Source organism: Perca flavescens, chromosome 13 (genome assembly GCF_004354835.1).
Source record: "Perca flavescens isolate YP-PL-M2 chromosome 13, PFLA_1.0, whole genome shotgun sequence".
NCBI classification, from domain to species: Eukaryota; Metazoa; Chordata; class Actinopteri; order Perciformes; family Percidae; genus Perca; species Perca flavescens.
This window is the reverse complement of record NC_041343.1, coordinates 25,820,485-25,841,486: the sequence shown is the minus strand read 5'-3', so window position 1 is coordinate 25,841,486 and position 21,002 is coordinate 25,820,485. Positions and strand designations below refer to the sequence as shown.

The window sequence follows — 21,002 nt, the reverse complement described above, 5'->3', positions numbered from 1 at the left end:
TTATATGGGGAGCCCGCTCTGCCAACTGAGTTATCCGGGCGCCCATATTTATGATTCTTGACTTTTGCAGTACTTGTTTTTCATTATGCAGCAGAATACCAAGATAAATTTCTTGTGAAAACCAACTTGGCATTAAAATGGTTTTGGCATTGTGATGCAATTCATAATGGTTTGATGCTCATCGACGCGTCGAGATACGCCACTGTTGCAGTATTAAAATTGGTAATACTGTAGTTCTGATACAACAAACATTGTTTATTAGCTGAAGATATTAATATACTGTTAATGACTTTAAAAAATACTTGTATAGTACTAATACTGATGATGTTTTTAAATTCTATTAATTCAAAGATGACATTCTGTCGCATATCATTGTCAACTACTTCGAAATTTGATTGAGAATCTGATTTACAGTTCATCTTGAGGCTTTGACGACCACATTGGGCAGCGACATCACCAGTTTATTCATTTAAAGTACACAATGGGACCAAATAACAGTGAGAGGACAAGTAAGTAACGGCAGTAAAAATGACACATTGGTGGAAACTGGACTCCAAAAAGAAAAAAGCTTGTTTATTTTTTTTTCCACACAAGAAGCTCCAAATGAAAAGCTTTCAACATGTTTTTCTTTGAAATGGAATCAGAAGAAATGTCACCTTCCTCCTGTTTTAACACTGATAAATACAGGGTTTCTACTAATCAAATCTGACCAGAAGAAGGGTTGGGTGCAAAGTGGTGTGAAATAAAAAGAAAGAAAGAAAAACATTATCACCAAATGCTATCACCCGTCTGGACAGGAACTTTCTACAGTAAATAGCCCCCCCCTGTTTTCACATCAGTACAGCAGGCCTGTGAGGGTGGAACCTGCATTAAAGTGCAGACTGGGGCAGGAGAGGGGCAGCTTCAACACCTATAAATGGACACCAGGGCTCCTTCCCTGTGTGAACCATAGCTTATTCTAGTACATTATCAAAGTGGCTCAGTAATGTATTACTACTGTAGATGCAAAACATTTTCATCATTGCATTTTATCATTGGGTCTTTTTGCTGGTTCACACTGTGAGCAACATGATCATTGGATCATCAGCAGTGAACAGAAAACAACGAGTTTCTATCAGATAGATATATATATATGCTTGTTGGAGGAATAGTTGGAGCAGACCTTCCTCTTTCTTTGTGTTTGCGTTCTAAACTCCGGTGGATTTCTGAGGACTATGGTTAACTGCTCCTCAGATCTCTGCAGGGTAAATCCAGACAGCTAGCTAGACTATCTGTCCAATCTGAGTTTTCTCTCGCACGACAACTTTTGAACATACGATTGTGATTGGTTTAAAGAAATGCCAATAAACCAGAGCACATTTTTCTCCCATCCCGGGAATGTTGTGTGGACTAGCCAGACCCTCCTCCGCAGCGCTGTGGAGGAAGGTCTTGCAATGCGAGACTAGTTAGTTCCTAACCCTTGAAACACCAAAGTCACACAATAACACTAACTAACCGGTCTAGGCAATTAAGTTTTTTTTTATTAAAAGGAGTCTGGTGGCTTTGAAGAGAGAGCATAGGTAACGTTTTCAGTTCCTGATCGGTAAGGGCTGTGTAATGGCAATGCAAAGCTGTGAAATATTCTAAATATAGTGTACACTTAAACTGATATTGATTTCTTTTGGTAGGCCTTTTTTAGGTGGCAAAAATACGTTTAGCTGCTGCCTCCGTGCCGACCGCCATCTACTGTAGGTGATACACTGACTATAGATAAGTACATCATACAACCCCAATTAAAAGATCCAAACTATCCCTCTAGCTTTTTTAGATGAAATAATAAATTAATAAATTAATCCCAATTTATATGCTCTCTGAAGTCTATGATTAATGCCACATAAATTGTGGTTGCTAGCCACAGAATCTATATAAAAAAAACACATTTATAGATAAGCTCTGCTAATTTTAAGTGACCCATCACCACCAGGTTGCTCACAGTGTGAATTCTTATTAGTTTTTAAAACACTAAAATTAGAATTTCCTCATCACGATCTTGGATTTACTTCATGTTCCACCAGACCAAGCATCTGAATTTAACATTGGGCTCCAACAGTCAGATCATTGCTGTGAATAAAAGATATTCAACAGCTACTAAAAGCACCACAAAAACACACACACCATATTATTCAACCAGGGGCTATGTCATCGTTGGCTGTCTCAAAAATTGTCTCCTACAATTGCACACATTTATAGTATTTTTGACAAAGGCATCGGTTTAGGCATTCAAACATCTTGGCACTGAGACATTACCTGTGGAAAACAAAACCAAAAAAATATGGAGAGTTTGATATAATATTTCTTTTGTTTTTGAGAGTACATTCGTCATCCTTCCATGAGAGGAATTATGTAACTAATACAGTATGGTGCTCATGTGCGTCAGGGAGTGGGAAGAAGCAGCTTTTAGAAAGGGGGGGAAAAAAGCGGTCGGATAAACTAAAGCAACAACTACCAGAGCAGGCAGTGGAGGGCCTCCAGTGCCAATGAGGGGTGGGGGTAAAGAAAATGGCAGAGTAACAAAGGCATCCCTAACACACCGTCACACTCCCCACCCACACTTCGTGGTTCGAACCCTTCCTTTCAGAGCCGATCCGCAGTAGTCCGCTAATAAGCTCTTGGCACTTTTTGGACATGATAAACGTTTGAGCGAAATTACTTTGAAAACCTATCGTCGTTTTCCTTCACTGTGCCGTGCTCTTGGTCCGCAGAGCTCCGATCACACTTTGGATGTTTTCTTCGGGAACCTGGAGAAGATACGAGGCTTTAGAACAATCTGACAGCAGCATATATTACTGCAGAGGCCGCTACTAACGATTGTTCGTTTCGTCTGTAAAACATCAGAAAACGATTTCCATTACAATTTTCTAGAGGCCAAATTCACGTCATCAAATGTCTTGTATTGTCCGACCAAAAGTCTAAAATAAAAAAAAAGGAAATTTACTTAAGCACAAATGTGAGTATTTCCATTTCGTGCTTCTTTATACTTCTACTCCACTATATCTATTTGATACCTTTAATTACTAGTTACTTTTTAGATTCAGATTATTTATACAAGATATAAATCAACTCATAAATGATGATGTATTATTATGGATTAAGCCGTTAAGATTAAGTTTATGCAGTAATTAAAATTAGCTCCACCTTTACCAGCTGCAACATTGAAGTGATGAAGTTATGCATCAATAAATATAATCCAGTTATAAAGACATTCTGACATGGGCCATTCTGCATAATGAGTACTTTTACTTTTGGTACTTTAAGTATATTTTGATGCTAAAACCTTTATACTTTTATTTTAGTACAATTTTGAATGTACTAAAGTATTTTTTACACTGCAGTATTGTTACTGTTATTCGACTAACATATCTGAATACTTCTTCCACCACTGCAAAATCCAAAAATATTACATTATTATAACGTAAGACAATGAAAAGCAGCAAATTCTCACATTTGAGAACCTGGAACCATCAAATGTTATAATAGTTCTTTTCTGTTGCTCGACCAATCAATCAATGAACTAATGGTTGCAGCTCTACAGCAGATACACAGTGTTGAATCAAAACAACTGCATTGAGAGGTTCCGTCTTACCAGGGCGTGGTCAAACTTGAAGGTACTAATGTAGTAAGCTGGAATGTCAGCCGTTGCCAGGGGTTCTGATATTTGAGCCACGATTCCGCACTCATCTGCGAAAAAATAAATAAAAATGATTTGCTATATTACGGACTGTTATTATATATCACTTACATGTGTATGGAGATAGTACAGCAGTTGTTCCCAGCCTTTCAATGAAATGAGTTCCACTTCATTAACACCAGCCGTTATGCTCCAAATATGTTCTTTTCAACCGGATGTTATGTAACACTATTAATTGAAAGTCATTTCTTCATACGAGACATCATCTTGAAATTATGGATGTCTTCGTGATTTTTCAAGAGGTTTGGTCAAGTTTTAATTCATACGACTACTTCCACTTGGGAGTGGCAGAAGATGGACATTTTAACCATTAATTTAGCAACCTATTTTCTTAATCACAGCACGCCATTTTAAAGGCCCTGAAAAACATTTTTCTCAATCAGATTCTCACTATGAGTAATGGCATTCTACATGAGCACATCCGTTTTCATCCGTGCCGTTTTGTTTGTCAGTTTTGGAATGTTAAACTCTTAATACATGATACCTAAAGATGTCTTTCCCAAACTTTAACGTGGTTGAGGTTGCTTATTTGGTCGTTAATATTCAATGTTGTAGAGAAATATTCAAGGTGCAGGTTGGTGTGAGCTGTGCTGGTAGTTATGCCGTATTTATTGCACAATAAACACACCAACTTGTAATCCTACCTGTGGGTTTGTTTTCCTCCTTAACAAATCATAATTTCTGCTTTTTCAAACTAGATGAGCAACTCCACTATCTTTCCACGTACCCCCTGAGTTACAAGTATGCTGGTTGGGAATCACTGCAGTACAAGAGCCAACACAGGATCAACACTTGTTCAACAAGTGCATCTAAAACTGACATTACCCACTATTAAATGTCACATTATTAATGTTAAAATAGTCCACCATTACAGTTTTTATGTGACATTTGCACAGACTACAAATGTCATTTTAACATGTTGAAACAATAGCCTTTAACTTTCTATAGAACATTCTACTCATGAATTGGTAATTGCACAGAGCATTGTTGCCAACTTTCTTTTAGGGAAAACAAGCATTGGCTACAACCGTTTCCACATTAAATCATACGATAGTTTTCTGTATGTATTTACTGTTAGCTCTTGTTTGGATCACACAGGCAGGCAGCACCAATCGACACCAGCCGAACAGATTAGTCGCCTGATGCTTTAAGATTCAACACATCAACTCTGATCCTGAAAGCTGAAAAACAGTTAACTGCTGCTGAGAGATGAAATTATCGTCTGCTGTGAAATTCTCTAAAAGTAGGTTGGTTTGTGACATCTGTAGTGCTCATAAATAATTTGAGTATATTTATTATACTGATACTTCAGCATACATTGTGTTTGGAGATGGGTTAATCTCTGATGCTGTTACTGTTCATTTTTACCAACATGTGGCCTGTTAGTAGCCACGCCTAACTAGCCTTTTGGCAAATAAAACTCACCAAATCCTAAAGGTTGTCCCCCGATGCGAACCATTTTCCAAAGCTCACCAGAAGCACTGGTGAAGAGAACATTGTTTGGAAACCTTGAAGAGAACAAAGTACAGAGAAATTAACGATTACAGCTCAATGTATATATATATTTTTAAGTCTATGGGGCAGAATATAATATTTGAGTAAAACTGAATTATCAATTAACAAGCACTGTTTCAGTTTTTGCAGTCAAAAATTATGTTAGTGATTTTTTAATTTGTGAATATTGTAACAATCAGAAATGCTCCTCTGAGTGGGTGTGTATATGTGTGATTGACAGCTGGGCCATTGGACATTTGGAGTAATTTTACAGATTAAAATTTTACAAACAAATCATATAATCAATTTATAAAATATGATACTGTGCTAAATTAAAACTATGCAGAATGGCCCATTTCAGAATAATATATATTATATAACTGGATAATGAATTATTATTACTGGATTATAATTACTGATGCATTGTGTTCATCACTTTATTGTTACAGCTGCTTAAATTGGAGCTAATTTTAATTACTTTATATACTGCTGGGTAGTTTAATCTATAGCAATACATCATCATTTATTAGTTGATTATATTGTGTATCAATAATCTGAATCTGAAAAGTAACTGAAGTTATCAAATAAATGTATTGCAGTAAAAAAGAAAAAACATTTTCCTCTGTATTGTAGTGGAGTAGAAGTATAAATTAGCATACAATGGAAATACTCAAGTTAAGTACCAGTACCTCAAAATTGTACTTAAGTACAGTACTTGAGTAAACGTAATTAGTTACTTTCCACCACTGACACGTTGGTATTTCTACTTTTGCTTAAGTAAAAGATCTAAGAACTTCTTTCACCACTACAGCTGACTAGCGAATTAGCTATCTACCCTGCAAACTGACAATAGCAGTGCCTTTCACTTGTGGATGTTTGGTAGCACCTTCAACAAGACATTACTTCCATACAAATACACAAAAACAACAACATGATTTCATTGGTTATGTGCAAATAACTTATCTATGTAGTACTATGTTGCAGTGGTGTAGTCTATGTGATACGCAGGTATATGCAGTATACCCACTAACACTGTGGATCCACTTTTGTGACACGACTGAAGCGTGGTGTCGCGGCGCCTCCCCACATTTGTACGTTGTAGGACGTCTAGAACAAAGGACCCGCGACCGGCCAGAAAACTCCAGGATTTCCATATGCCCATTTGAAGATGCCCATTGACACGCAACAACATACTTTCCATTATATTTTTGATATATTTCCACCGTGAATTATATAAAAGTGTGCCTGAATACAGGAAATTAAGTCGTTGATACTCAAAACTTCCCTGGGGGAGGACACACACCCCCCCCACTATGATATCCACAGTGAATCCTTAAGGCTGTTTTATGGTCCTGCGGAGGCTCCACGCAGAGCTTTCGCCGTAGCCTACGTAAGTGGCCTGATGTTATACTTGTGCGCTGTTGTGTGCGTCAAGCCGGCGTGTGTGTGTGGGGAGTGTGTGGTAGAGCGAGAGGGAAGTGACAGAGTGATTAGCTTCGGAGCGAGTACTGACTCTAGAGTCACGGTGAGAGAAACAAAGTGTCTCCCCTGTGTTTTCTGACCAAGGTGAGACATCTTTAGCAGGAAAAGTCAACCCTCTCCTTGACTTCATGTTGTTTATGGAGAAGGAGAACCAGGAAATGAGTCGGGGAAAATGCAATACGGCCGAGCGACGTGCGTCGCTGCGACGTGCGTTGCTGCGACGTGTAGTTACATTTTTCGAGAGGTGCACGTCAGGCTACGGCGTAGGGTCCGGCGTAGACGCAGGGGGGTCTGCGGGGGTACGACGTTGATTCGCTGCAGAAGCATAAAACGGCCTTTAGGATAAACTGTATCTGTGGATGACTACATTACCTATAGGCCAGTAAGCCTGTCATCAACGTTTTTTCACAAATAAGCTGATTTATATTTGCTAATAATATGTTGGATTCATGTTCAAGACATAACTTTAATTTGGTGCCCCCTGCATTGACTCTGAGGACCCCCTGTTGAAGACTACACTTGTAAAGTTGAGCAAAAATGGGTGACCTATTCCCTTAAGGCAACACATTAGGTAGTACATAAACGTGGGGATGAGGCTGACCTACATGCTTTAGTAGCAAAATATGATCTTGAAAAAACAATTATTATTTTACCTCCACGTGGCTTTAAGACATTACTGACCCATATAAGTGATATCTTATTTATGAATGAACTATGATCAAATGCTAACGTGGTGCTAATAGAGGAGCAACTCTATGGGATCTGTAGCTGCTCAGGTTTCTTGGAGCCCTTTCTACTTAATTAGAGAGTATACTGTAAGGAGGAATGAGTCAGACTGAAACCCACTGTGACTTAAGTACATTGTATAAGCCCAACTGCTCTGCTATTGCTGAGCAACAAACTAATCGCCCCCTCAAACAATCATAAATAACAGTCTGACTAAAAGAAAACAACATCTCAAAAGACAAGTGTGGTTAATTACACAGCCTCAGCAGCAACAGCAGCAGCAGCAGCAGCAATATAAATATGTTGTTGTGTCACAGGTGTTTGCTGCTACTCAACCTTTGAGTTGTCTGTTCGTCCATGACCAGAGAGATGTAGCCCTCGATCAGGGAGAAGGAGAAGAAGCGGATGTGGCTGGAGTCCTCGCTGGATGCTCCGCTCTCCTTTGGACTTTGGAGAGAGAAAGGCACAACACTTAATGTGGTCGAACTGGTAATGCAGGAATTGCATTCTTGTAATCTCACACCTTGGAATCAGCTGTTATATTGATGTTTATCTTCTTTCCTTTAATAATAACTATTTTAACAGAGATACAAACAGTATAATTCAGACACTAAATGTATCATTTAGATTTGAAATCATTTTGGCTCCAAAAAGAAGAAGAATGAAATGATTCAAATCACCCTGTGGGAAACATTGATCCAAATTGATTGAACCAAATATACACTCCACCCAACAGTTGAAACATTTTGAAGAACCAAAAATGTCAATCGTCAACTTTATTAGGATTCATCCTCTATGGACCGTCAATGTCTGTACAGGTTTCATGGTATTCAACACGTCATTTGACATATTTCTGTGTTGTCTGCCTGTGCCAAAAGTGGTGGACAAACCAAATGACTTTTCCGTTCCCACTGCTAAGCAGGGTTAAATATGACTTAAGTAATGTAATTACAAATACAGCTATTTGTTATTTTATTTTTATTTAACCTTTATTTAACCAGGAAGAAACTCGTCCTGGCCACTCTTGAAAAAGAGATTTTTAAAAGTTGCTACACAACAACTGAAGAAAACAACAAGCTTCCTTGAGTGGTTTTGGATTCAAAACAAGCAAAATATAAGAAGAAATCGATGGAGTATCTTTTTGTGCTTACATGATTTTAAAGATATTAGTTTACACAGGTGTTGTAGCTAACATCCTACAACTGACACTCATGTCCTCATTTTCATAGACTAAATCATTTCACTTTCTTACCCTCCAGAGTAAAACATGACATCCATGAGCAGGGTGGCTACAGAGGGCAGTGTGTCCGGGTCCAGGCTGGTCACACAGAACATGTTGCTGGGACTAGATAAGGGGTGAATGATGGGACGGGGCACTGAAAAACAAAAATGATTGAATACATGAGGGCTCAGAGGCATCAATGTAGCCAACAAGTATCTTATTATAAATGTCTGTATGGAAATAATGAGCATTCAATCTCATCACATTTTAAAAAAACTATGTTCAACGTCAAGAATGAACTTTCAAGCTAAACTTCAGAACCAACACGTGAAGAGAGAAAAGGGCTTAAAGTACTCAGAGTTGAGATAGTTTTGTCAGAGTAAAATCTCTCAGCAGGCATTTTGATGTTAAACAGATGTTGCACCAGTGTTGAAAACTGTAGATATGTGTAGAGCAAATTGAGTTTTAAAATGATTTTTGTTTTAATATATTATGAAAATGTTCAAGTGGTTTGGGCTGCTGTTAAATGTGGTCACCTCCTGCATGTCACCATTCTTCAAAAGCTGCTTCTATACAAAAATAAACATACATGATTTTTTTATGCCTACCGAGTTTAGGCTTTACAAAGCCATTGGTGACTCCCAGATCGTGAGCAGCAAAAGTCTCTCCGTTGACCACCCGGAGCAAAGTGAATTCGGAAGACAGCGTGTGCATGACCATCGGCAGATCTCGCTCTCGTACCTGAGGACAAAAGAAATGAATGAGTGAGTTGAAAACAAACGTTGGATAACATCGTGAAATGTTTCTTCTATGTCTGACAAAAACAGAATTCACGGAAATTAAGTTATTAGTTTGGGTAGGGGTAGGTTGCGGGTCAAAAGGAATCTTTGAAATATGGATGAATCAGAAAGACAATTAACCTACATAGAAAAGGCATGTCCTTTTTTTTTCACAGGTTCACAGATTTTTCCTCCTTGAGGGTATTATCAAAATTGTATTTGAATGTATTCTGAAAATATTGCCATCAAATGAACTGAATTCCACAGTAGCAAACATTTCTATCATTTCAAGAGTAACTGTATATTGATTCAACATAATACAAACCTATAAAGATTTATATATCAAATATAATGGAGCTGAGTATATTGGTCGGACAATAAGCCTTGGTGTATCTCAAAGATGAACTCTGAAGCTGGTGAAAGAGAGCAACACAAGTGTTTCCTTACCGAGGGTGACAGCTATTGCGTCACTTGAATTTGTGTGTGTGTGTGTGGCTATTGCGTCACTTGAATGTGTGTGTGTGTGTGTGTGTGTGTGAGAGAGAGAAAGAAAAAGAAAGCTGGTGTGTAGCTGCCCTGAGCGGCTTGACTCAGTCAGGATACTCATGATTCCGTCTAAATGAGTGTATTCAACATTTGGGTCAGGTTTTACCCCTTTATGTAATACAAAATATCCTATCAGTGAAAAAAACCACACATCTTAAGCTGGTCTGTTTTTTGGTCTGCTCAGAGATTTGGTAATGCGATCCGACAAAGCGTGAGACAAGGACGGAGGGAGAAGATGGGTGGTGGGTGTGGGTGAACACAGCAGTTTTTTGTGTGCCTTTTTTTATCTAATTTACCAATAATTAGGATTGTGGGTAGGAGCAGCCAGTGTGGAAACAGGAAACAGGAAACAGACCCGAGTATGATACCTGGAATTCCAGCAAGAGGCTGAGCCGCTGATCCCCTTTATGTAACAGATTATCAACATCCATTTTCATAAACATGCCGGAGCTGCTCAGCAGACCTTGTTTTTCCACTAAAGCAAGGCAATAATAAAACACTCCCTGTGGCCAGAAAAGCTTCGGTATGAGAGAGGATTTCTTCCTAAATCAAAAGGAAGTGGGGCTGTGAGAGGTACACTATATCCAAGGTTATTGCTTTTTCATGTCAGGCATTATGATCATAGACAATTGTGTTGCCAGTGGTTGCATAACAGACAAACAATGCAACTCTTGAAGCAAGCTGTGAACCTGATCAATAACCTGATTAACTTGATTTACTTTGTTTTTAAATTGAGTCCGGTACGAAAAATAAAACATTTGAAATCCCCCTCCAAACAATTTAAGGGTAGAATTAGTCACTATAGAAGAGATTCTTTTATTTTTGATAGTATTTTCTGTTGACATTTTTTCTGCAATAGCCTTTCAATTCTGTAATTGCCTCTCTATATAATAGTTTATTATTGGGCCTTAGTGACCAACCGTTTGTTAATAAGAAATTTCTTCTTTAAACCCACAGTTTTCACAAAGATTCTGACATTCACCAATGTTCTCTTATTTACAGGCGCTGCAAGAAAAAGGCTAGGAGAATGATTTAAGATCCAAACCAGCCGGGTTGATTGATTGAAGAAATAGAACAGATTTAAGAAAAAACTTAGTAAGTTATTGGTGAATGAGGCCCATTTGGCAGGGTCTGCCATTCCTGTGTGGGACTACCTTCACATGCACAAGGGATTCACAGAAAATAATGCATTTATCGCCAGCGTTAATGTTGAAATGATACCAAATGGTAGTAGTATCGGAACATTATTATCCACACTCACCAGAATGAAGTCCGTCTGATATGTTGACAGCATGAAAACAGAGATGTTGTGGTCGGCCAGCGGTGCAATGACTGATTTAGCGATTTTGGTGACCCCGATGGGTTGTGAGTTGGAGGCGTTGCCGCCCCCTGACACCACGTTAAGGGCCAACCATGTGGCATCAGCAACACTGATGTGCTCTGACTGGGGCAGCTCTGCGAATAGACAGACAGTCATGTCAAAAAAGAACACGTCTGCAGCAGTTCTGTTCACAGCATTAACCAATAAAACCTGAGAAGTGACTTGACCTGATTTAGGACTATCTAAAAGAGGCTATTAGGCTTCACACAAGGTCAAGCATTATCGATAGACTACAAAAGTGGTCGTAACACACAGCTGTATCTAGGGCTGCAACTAACGATTATTTTCATAGTCGATTAATCTGTCGATTATTTTCTCGATTCATCGATGACTTGTTTGATCTATAAAAATGTCAAAACATGGTGAAAAATGTGGATCAGTGTTTTCCCAAAGCCTAAGATGACGTCCTCAAAGGTCTTGTTTTGTCCACCACTCAAAGATATTCAGTTTACTGTCACGGAGGAGAGAAGAAACTAGAACAATATTCACATTTAAGAAGTTGGAATCAGAGAAATCTTCTTTATTTTTTATAAAAAAATGACTCAAACTGATTAATCGATTATCAAAATAGTTGGCGATTAATGTAATAGTTGACAACTAATCGATTCATCGATTCATCGTTGCACCTCTAGCTGTATCCATAATGTACAACAGTGATTTAACCTGCAGCCAGTTCATACATCTTTTTATACTTTTTATAGCTCTTGGCTAAAAATGCACAAGTAATGATAATTTTTTTTAACACAAGTTTTTAAATAGAAAAGAAACTGGGAAGTTAGGGTTAGCAATGAGCATGACTAATAGTTGTTCCTTATTTTTTTATGTGTTTTTATTCCTGTTTTTAATCTTTTGTACACATCCTTTTTTTAATATATTGAGTGCTGTTGCCAATGCCTTTTTATTATCTGGAATTATACAAAATTATTCTCACCCTCCACCCTCCACTCTTTGGTGACAGAGCAGACGGTGTATTAGAAAGGCTTTTCTGCCTGTCCTACTAAATACCAGTCTAGACGGTTGTACCTACCCCTGTTTGGGTTTACATTTTGCATGCATATGTTGCATCCGGTCCTAATGAGTTAAAAAAGACTCAAGAATATTTGAGATGCAAGTTAAACCTGCCCTTCATCCACATTGTAGAAATAATGAGGCAGAAGTAGCCACACTGTTCCTCTTACAAAGTATTTATAAGCAATAAAACACTCACTAGACCTGCAACAATTACTTGATTAATCAATAAGTTGATCAAATCAGACTGTTGGTGGAATAAAACAAGCAATTTAAGGACATCACTTTGGTCTGTGGGAGGTTGTTATGGGCGGCTTTTCACTAGTTACATACACACTAGTAACATTTCATAGACATAATTAGTCAATTAATCAAGAAAATAATCTGCAGATTAATCGAAAATGAATGTATTCATTAATGGCAGCCCTAATAATAATTGAAAAGCTAATGAATAATGTTAATATTGAATAGCATTGTAGTGAGTGTACCAAAAGCATTTAATATCAAAACATATCTGAAATATTAGCCAAACTCAATCTAGTTCAGTTAATCAACAACTGTTATTAAACAGGATATTCAATATTAACCCAAGACTAACATTTACTGCATGCTCACCTTAATAAGTTACTGTCAATGGACTGGATTGTGTACTAATTCTCAGACATTATATAATGTTCACTTCAGTGTTTAGGCCTAATCATCAGTTTTTTTAGATGCATATGGACATATTCTGTTTATATGAAAAATGGTAGAAAAATATATTTTCAGTGTCTTCTGGAGGTTTTAACAAAATGTCAAACATGTATCTAACATTGTTTGCTTGAGTTTCATAGTTTATTTCAACAGAAAACAGGAACCTTCACAGTCAGAGCCAGTCACCAGAAGAAAATACCTGCAGCAGTTATGCAACAAATAGCCTGTAGTCTCCAGGGTAACCAAGGAGGGTCACCCTGGAAAAGGGTGTGTAATGACATGAATTCACTTAATCAGCCAACCACAAAACACAGCCACTGGCAACTAGGCCTCACATCCATAATAGCAAAGTGTGCTCAAACATTGGCAGCTGAAGCTACGTGGTACTGGAGAGAATCAGAGGTTACACAATGTGATCTTTTCCTGCCGCCCCGATCTATGGTTGCCACAGTGACTTTAAAGATCCACAAAGAGAGGCCCACCTTTAAAGCCTTCCTCATCGACAATTATGGTGTAGTCCTCCGGAGTCTCTGTCAAACTGAAAAACTTGCATCTGAATGGGAGAGGGAGAAAAAGAGAGGACAAATCAAACAGTGGCTACAGCACATGAAAAGCTCCATGCTGCTGGATTAAGCTTCACTACATCAAGTCTGCTGCTCCCTGAAGCATTCTTAACATACACATCAAATAGTGCATTTGGAGAATTAAGGAGACAGTTTCATATGAGAAGATCTATCCCCTGAGATATGCAGGGACCAACACAAGACTGCAGCTATGCCTGTAAATGTCTTCTTTATCATTTTATATTTAATATGAGGCTTATAACCGAGCTATCAATAAAGCACAGTGCTACATATAAACCTCCCCAATGCCAATGTGCTGCGAGAGGAATCTCAATGATCATCTAGAGATGTTTTTAAATACACATACATGGGGCTAAAAATATGACCTAAAATAATATTTTTTAGCAATCTGGTTGCGTGGCTCAAGGGACGGCAATGTTGTTCTGTCCATCAGTTCGCCACTTAGGTCCAGACTGAAATATTTTAAAAAAAATGGTTTGATGGATTGCAATAAAATTTGCTACCGATATTTGTGTTGCCCACAGGATGAATTGTAATGATTTTGGGGATCCACTGACATATAATCTAGCGCCATGGTTTTCCTTACAATGAGCCTCACATAGCCACTAGTGTGGCTTAAGACTTATTGTCTTGTTTATACATGAGTGCATGTGATTCCTTTCTCACATTGTCTCACTTCTGATATGTTTGTCCTGTTTAATTACAGTCTGACGAGTTGAAGATATACTGGGCTGCTGGCTGATAAGTTGGTTGAATTTCTGCTTGCTTGCTTAATGTAGCTTCTGCCAGTTTATAGACATTTATAGAATACATTCAGGTTGGTAAGAGATTTATAATGTTGTTAAATTGACAAATTATTATCCAGCCCTACACACTAATACTTGTGTTGTGGAAGTACTTTGCAATAAGTAATGCGAAATGGCAAGAAAAGTGGTCCACCACAACAAAGGTTAACTCATTCCACTTTTTGAAAAGTCTGTATTTAAAAATCAGCACAATTGTGTTTTTATGAGGATACTTTGTTTTTATATAATGACCAAGGCTCGGTATCAAACTTTATGTTTTAGGTGTGACAGAAATGTGTCTGTGGACCAGATTATAAAAAATTCTTCAGCACCGAAAGATGGCATCTAATCTCTGGTCAGATTCATAATCTTGTTTACGTGTGGTCAATTAGTTCCTGATTTTAACTGTATTTATATGCCAACACATGCCAAAACTTCTGTGTTCCCTTTTTGTGAAATTAAAAGTCCCTTCTGTTAAAACCACCCTTTTTTCTGTAATACTTTGTTTTTGTGTATGTATTATGTTTCTGTCTGAAATCCAACTGTCAAGGTTCAATGTGCCAAACCAAAACTTTTCTAAGATAATGAAGGATATTGTTAAAAATCAGCTTGTAATCATGTCCAGCATACTTTCTTAAGCACAAATGAAAGCAGTGCACTGGAAAAACAACATGCACTATTAACAATACTGTGATAACCACATCTTTACAGGCAGCAACTGAATGCTGACACATCATATTTGGCTGAAAGGTGTAAAAAACAACAGGGGAATAACAGAACAGACTCAACAATGCTTTATGTGAGAACGGCAGCATCTCCTCTTGGAAGTAAATGAGCTGTCAAGTGTCACTTTGACTTGCAGTGTGTTTTTGCAGAGCCAGGATATTAGGCTTATGAGCACTGGAGTTTTTGTCTTGTGCCCGGATTAATGACAGTTTTCCATGCAGATCACCAGTGTAATGGCAAATCACTGCAGAGATTCAGTATATTAAAACTGAGGGGGAGATTACTGAACTATTAGCCGGCATTACTTACATTCTGTGTGCATGGAAGGAACTTCACAAGGAGTCTTTAAATCAGTTTGTAGTAAAAAGCATTGCAAACCACTAACAGAAAAACCACAACAAATGTGTCAGTAAAAACTACCCTTCACTTGGGAACACATTAAAAGAAAACACAAAGGAATGCAAAACTAAACAGTGCTGCACCAATTCTTTTTTTTTTATGGTGAGTTGTTGTTGTAAGTTAATGAGTGTTAAGTGTCATCATAAGGAGGACATTTAAATCTCCGCTGTTTATATTTAGGGCATGGTATCAAACCCCAGTACTTTTCTGGTAGCGACCTAAATGTTTTTGTGGCATCGAGTATCAAAAAGGTCCGGGCATTGGAATCAAATGTCAAATCAGATTCTACAGCTTGTTTACTCATTGATATTCCCTTCTCAAAGGACATGCGCTTCTTGATCTAAAGCTGAACAACCTTAAAACAAAACACTGACACATAAGCATCTCCTAATGTCGCTCTGGTAAACATGTTAGCAGTCAGTTGCCTATTTGCACATCCAGGGCAACATTTGCATTCATTTGTGTTGAGTTGTGTATGTGGCCACCTGAAGTCCAATATTCACTCTCCTTTTAATTATTTTGTGTCTCCACCAACTTGACCAAATTGATAGGCTATTGAACTATATCAACTTATATATATATATATATATATATATATATTTTTTTTATATATTTATCGCCTCATTTATTTATTTCAGGATGCATTTTATAGCCATATTTATTTATGTAGCCAATTTATTTAATATTGAATAAAATGGCATTCCATAGAATCTACCTTAATTAATCACAGGTTTAGGGGTTTAACCATAACGCACTCTGAGTGACCCAAATCAAACGCACCCGCGTTTTTGATGACCAGGTGCATGCTGGACCACCATGCCTGCGTGCTGAAGTGCTCACGGTGGACGCTCCAGCGGTATAGTACTCAGGAACGTTTACCGTCAGTGAGGACTTTCTACTCAACGTGTTTGAAACTTTGAGGAGCGCAGTCGGACCAGAGAGACTGGGACTGCTTATAGTGGGACAGAGTGGCTGTGTGTGGACTGGTTATACTGGTAGTAAACGAGCACAGAGGTTGAACCTGGAGCAGATTGTGGAGGACTTCGCGGTGCACAACAAGACTCACACAAAGCCGTTCAGACAGGTGAGTCCAACAACACACTTCGGAAGAGGGCGGCTACGTAGGCTGGCGTTGTACGCGCGCGTGTGCACATCGTGCAAAAGCTGTGCATCCCTTTTGCTGTAATAAGTGTTTGTGGAGTTTTGTATTGTAAGTGTTTGTGTTGTCTGCTTGGGTGATGTCCTGCTGTTGGTTCTGTAAGAAGTGACGGGTTATTTAATTCCTTGCACCCGCCGCGGTGTCCAGTTGTTATTTCTGGTCGGTTATTTGTTGTTTTAATGGTCTTGAGTTTCTGGTTGTATGATTGATAATCAATTGCACATGCTGCAGAGCGCCGTCTATAGAGAATGGATCTATCGTTGGTTTGGACATATATAGGGCTCTTTGATGTGATATGTGTACTTTGACATGTTAATGCACTTTATTTTGTAGCCTAAATGTGTTCTTTAATTTAATAGGTCTATACTATTACATCATCATACTTTTATTTTATTTTTTTTTCTTCACCTCTTCCTTTCCCTTTTTTTTTTAAAATGTAACACAGTAACGTTTAGGCCTACTCAAAGTACATTTCACCGACCTACTTTTCTTTTTAGGAACTTTACCTGCACTTGAGTTGCATTATTAAAGTAACAGTACTTTTATTTGGGTAAAATATTCTACTACTCTTTCCATTACTAAGTTAAAGGAACTAAAAGTCTATTGTTTTTCTAGTGCTGGTTAACTTGTTAACATCCAAATCCAGAAATGGAAAAAGCATACCTGCATACCACCAATAGACTGAGTGCATAATCCCACCCACAGACTGGACACAAATACTGTAGACTGTCAATGTGACAAACATACTGTACAGTAGATGTGGATGCAGTCTAAAAAAAGTTCTTTAATGAATAATCAACTATAATTGGACCTCCATATAGATATTTCAGTTCCTAATAACTTAATTTTTTTTTTGGCATTCTCATTGTTTTTTTTTAATCAAAGTATTCACAATAGGTATCATTTATGTGATGATAAGCCTGTAATAGCAGAGAAAGAACTTTTTGCTTGTGATTGACAGTATCACAGCTACAGTGACAAACAAGTTAGTTGGAAGGCAAAACCACACTTATCAAGTGTTTACTTCCTCATTGACATTGACACCGTAAGTTGTTGTGACTCTCCCATTTCAGACACTAAAAATGTGGGTGCAACAAATGTAATAAATTAAATTTAAAAAAAAAATGAGAAGAACCTGGCAGAGAAACTGACCAGACCGATATATATCAGCCAACTTTAGCTTATCGCAGATACATTGGTATCAATGATTGTAGCAAGAAATTATAATACAGAAATGCTTTAGATGTAATTCAGAACCATTATATAGTTTATCCAGCAAAGTGTACTTGCAAGTTTATTTTTCTCACTAGGTACGTTTCTGAAATGTTTTTAATAACCAAATTGAATGGACCTTAGATGATATTTATGTGTTGTTTATGTGGAAAAAAAGCATATAGTCTAATTTTCAGACTTATATTATTATTGGGATCAGTCTTGAAAATACAGTTTTGTTCAAGCTATTCTCTACAGAATGATGTTAATAAACATGTCATCCAATTTTAGTTTTATGGAGTTATGTCATGCCATATTTTTTTTTATTATTTTTTGGGGCTTTTCTGCCTTTTAATGGACTGGACAGCTAGGTGAGAAGGGGGGGAAGACATGCAGGAAATCGTCACAGGTCGGACTCGAACCCTGGACCTCTGCGTCGAGGCATAAACCTCTATGTAAATGTGCGCCTGCTCTACCCACTGTCCCAACCCGGCCACGTGCCATATTTTTTTTAAGTGTTTTTTGTTGGAGGCAATCAACCTTGCCTGAAATAAAGACTCCACTGACATCATGAAATATTAACACACATTTATGAAATATATAGAATGAATCTTCAGGGGGAAAAAAGAGGTGCTGCAGTGGAACCCATATACAGTAGTTATTGAGAGTGGCTATCGTTAAGGCCGTCTAAATAAATGTGGGATGCGACTGGATCTGTCGAGATGGGATAGATTCCCATGTTTACCACTTGCGACGTCACCTTGGAGTCTAGGAAATTGTGATGTGCATTTCTAGTCATTTTCTAGAACAGACGATTAATCCATTCATTACAGATAAATCGATAATGAAATTACTAGTTAGTTGCAGCCTAATTACCGTCAAATCCAGTGGGTAATTTCAATTACATCAGGTAATGAGTAATCAGAAGAAACTGTGTTTTATCAGTAACTTTTCAGCACAGAGGAAGGTTTGATTATCAGCTCTGTGCCACACTTGGACTGCTGGGATACGGACTGACTCTGCCTGTTGTAAAATAACCTGTGTCAGTAAAGTGAACTAATTTGTTTAGGGGAGTGTGGTGGTAATAAAAACTGCACAACAGAGCAATAACGAGTGTAAAGGCCTGTTGTCATGTCACTGCAAGGGCTATTTAAGTAAAGTTTACTCAGGCTGAATGGCTCCCAGTGAATATCCACTTCATAGGATGGGAAACACAGTAAAGGCCCCTCTGCTGTTTACTAGAGTTGGGTTGAAAACATGTTATAATTTCCGTGAGAGAAGGAAAAACAGCCTGCAGACACACACACACACACACACACACACACACACACACACACATATACATACACATACACACACACACCCATATACATACACATACACACACACCCGCTGGCCTCGACCCAGCTACAGATGGCACAAAGCTACAAAATGACACTACAGAACAAGGATAGGCCTGGAAACTGGTGGCAGAGACCAAACACACTCACTTAGAACAACACATAAAGCTGCATTAAGCATTAAAACAACTACAGGAGCAGAAATTAACACAGTTACCCTTTACACATAAGCATACTGTAAGTGCATGCAGCCCTCGGCATTAGTTTGCTATAATGTTAACAACAGCAGTATCCTTACAGTTAACACGTACAGCACTGTGAAGCACGTAAAAAAAACATATAGGACACTGTATATTTTCATGTATCTGTCGCGTCTGGGAAGTTACGTACCTTGTTTTGGAAGCCAAGAAAGCGAGTTTTATTAATCCGTGAGTGCAAATCTGGATCCCCTCTTTTTCTATACTCGCCACTTTCAAGCTGTGTTCTAAAATATGAAGCTCCATCTTTTACGCCTTCTCATTTGAGGAACGACTAAAAGGTAAAAACACTAACTACTTTCAAATAAGATGCATAAATAAATAAATACGTGCACACACACGGCAGGCTAAAGGCGTATTAAATAGAGAAAGAAAGAGCGAGGCAGGGTGGAATAAAAGCAAAGAGGTAAAAACGGACCTGCTGTCAAATCCTGCAACGGAACCGCGCACACTTCTGGTCGTAGGTTTTCAAAATAAAAGTCTCCAGCACACGCTAGACAGAGGGTATTGAAGAAAGCCCTGAAGTTAAAGGAAACCCTAAAGTTTCACATTTTGGGCTTATTTGCTTTCTGGTAAAATTTGCGAATTGTCGTTTTTTCCCTTCACTTTTTGTGGGAACTAAACAAATAATAAGTATAGTGTTGGGTAGGTGGGTGTTATTGGACAGAGCCAGGCTAGCTGTTTTACCCTGTTTCCAGTCCCTGTGCTAAGCTAAGCTAACTTGCTGCTGGCTAATAAATAGCCTTCTATTTACCTTACACCATGGATGTATAACTGGATCCCAGTTCAATGAGAATTTCTCGCCTGGTGCATACACCAAATAGCCTAAGTTTTTACTTCCGTGATAAGCGGCCCACTGAATATGCGCAGTAGAATTTCTACTGCCTGCAAGTTCCCGCTCGGCCGATAGACTTCACATTGAGGTGTTGTTACAGGTTGTCGAGTCACTTTTCTTGGCTCAAGGGATGTTTTTCAAATATAAAAAAAGTCCATGGATTAAAAAAAACAATCATCGATTGATGATCGAGTTTGCATTTCGTGGTGTCCTGGCAACAGTTTTTACAGACGTCTCTTTTACAATGGTGGCCTATGTGCTTTTGGGCCATGAATGGCCAGTGGAAAGAAATTGTCTGCAAGGCTCAGCGGCAGTATTTTTCAGTATTTCTAACGTTCACACAAACACTGACTGCCCTTTCATTCAATTTTGCTTAATGAATGTTTTTGTATAGCCTATACCGTTTTGATTCCGGTGCTTTTATTTTATAGAAAAAACGTGAAAGCGGAAGGAACTTTCTCATTAGCTTCTCGTAGCTTGTCAGATCAGTTGGAGACCGCCGGTCCCCATGTTTGCTCTCCGACTGGAATAGTTAGCAGCTGGTCGGACTGAAACAAACAACTTGCCATTCAAACGAAGGAGGCGGGCCTGCAATGAGGCGGGCATCATGGGAAATGTTGTTCTCTAGCGTATTTGTCTAAACAGGT

The 21,002-nt window shown here is 38.3% G+C and overlaps 2 protein-coding genes across 2 annotated transcripts in view; one reads left to right on the top strand and one right to left on the bottom strand.

The window, feature by feature from the left end:
* Positions 1-1,478: 1,478 nt before the first annotated feature.
* castor2 (cytosolic arginine sensor for mTORC1 subunit 2) lies at positions 1,479-19,957 on the bottom strand. Its single transcript, XM_028594943.1, has 9 exons — positions 19,654-19,957; positions 13,541-13,611; positions 11,238-11,431; positions 9,260-9,392; positions 8,682-8,805; positions 7,766-7,876; positions 5,153-5,235; positions 3,623-3,717; positions 1,479-2,777 (listed from the first exon to the last, which is right to left on the bottom strand). The coding sequence occupies exons 1-9, from the start codon at positions 19,764-19,766 to the stop codon at positions 2,715-2,717; spliced, it is 987 nt and encodes a 328-aa protein (XP_028450744.1). The 5' UTR covers positions 19,767-19,957; the 3' UTR covers positions 1,479-2,714.
* The window catches only part of lig3 (ligase III, DNA, ATP-dependent), a 199,067-nt gene continuing 194,395 nt past the window's right edge, over positions 16,331-21,002 (top strand). Inside the window, exon 1 of the mRNA XM_028594931.1 lies at positions 16,331-16,636. The gene's annotated coding sequence lies outside the window, so the exon portion shown is untranslated. The remainder of the gene's footprint in view (positions 16,637-21,002) is intronic.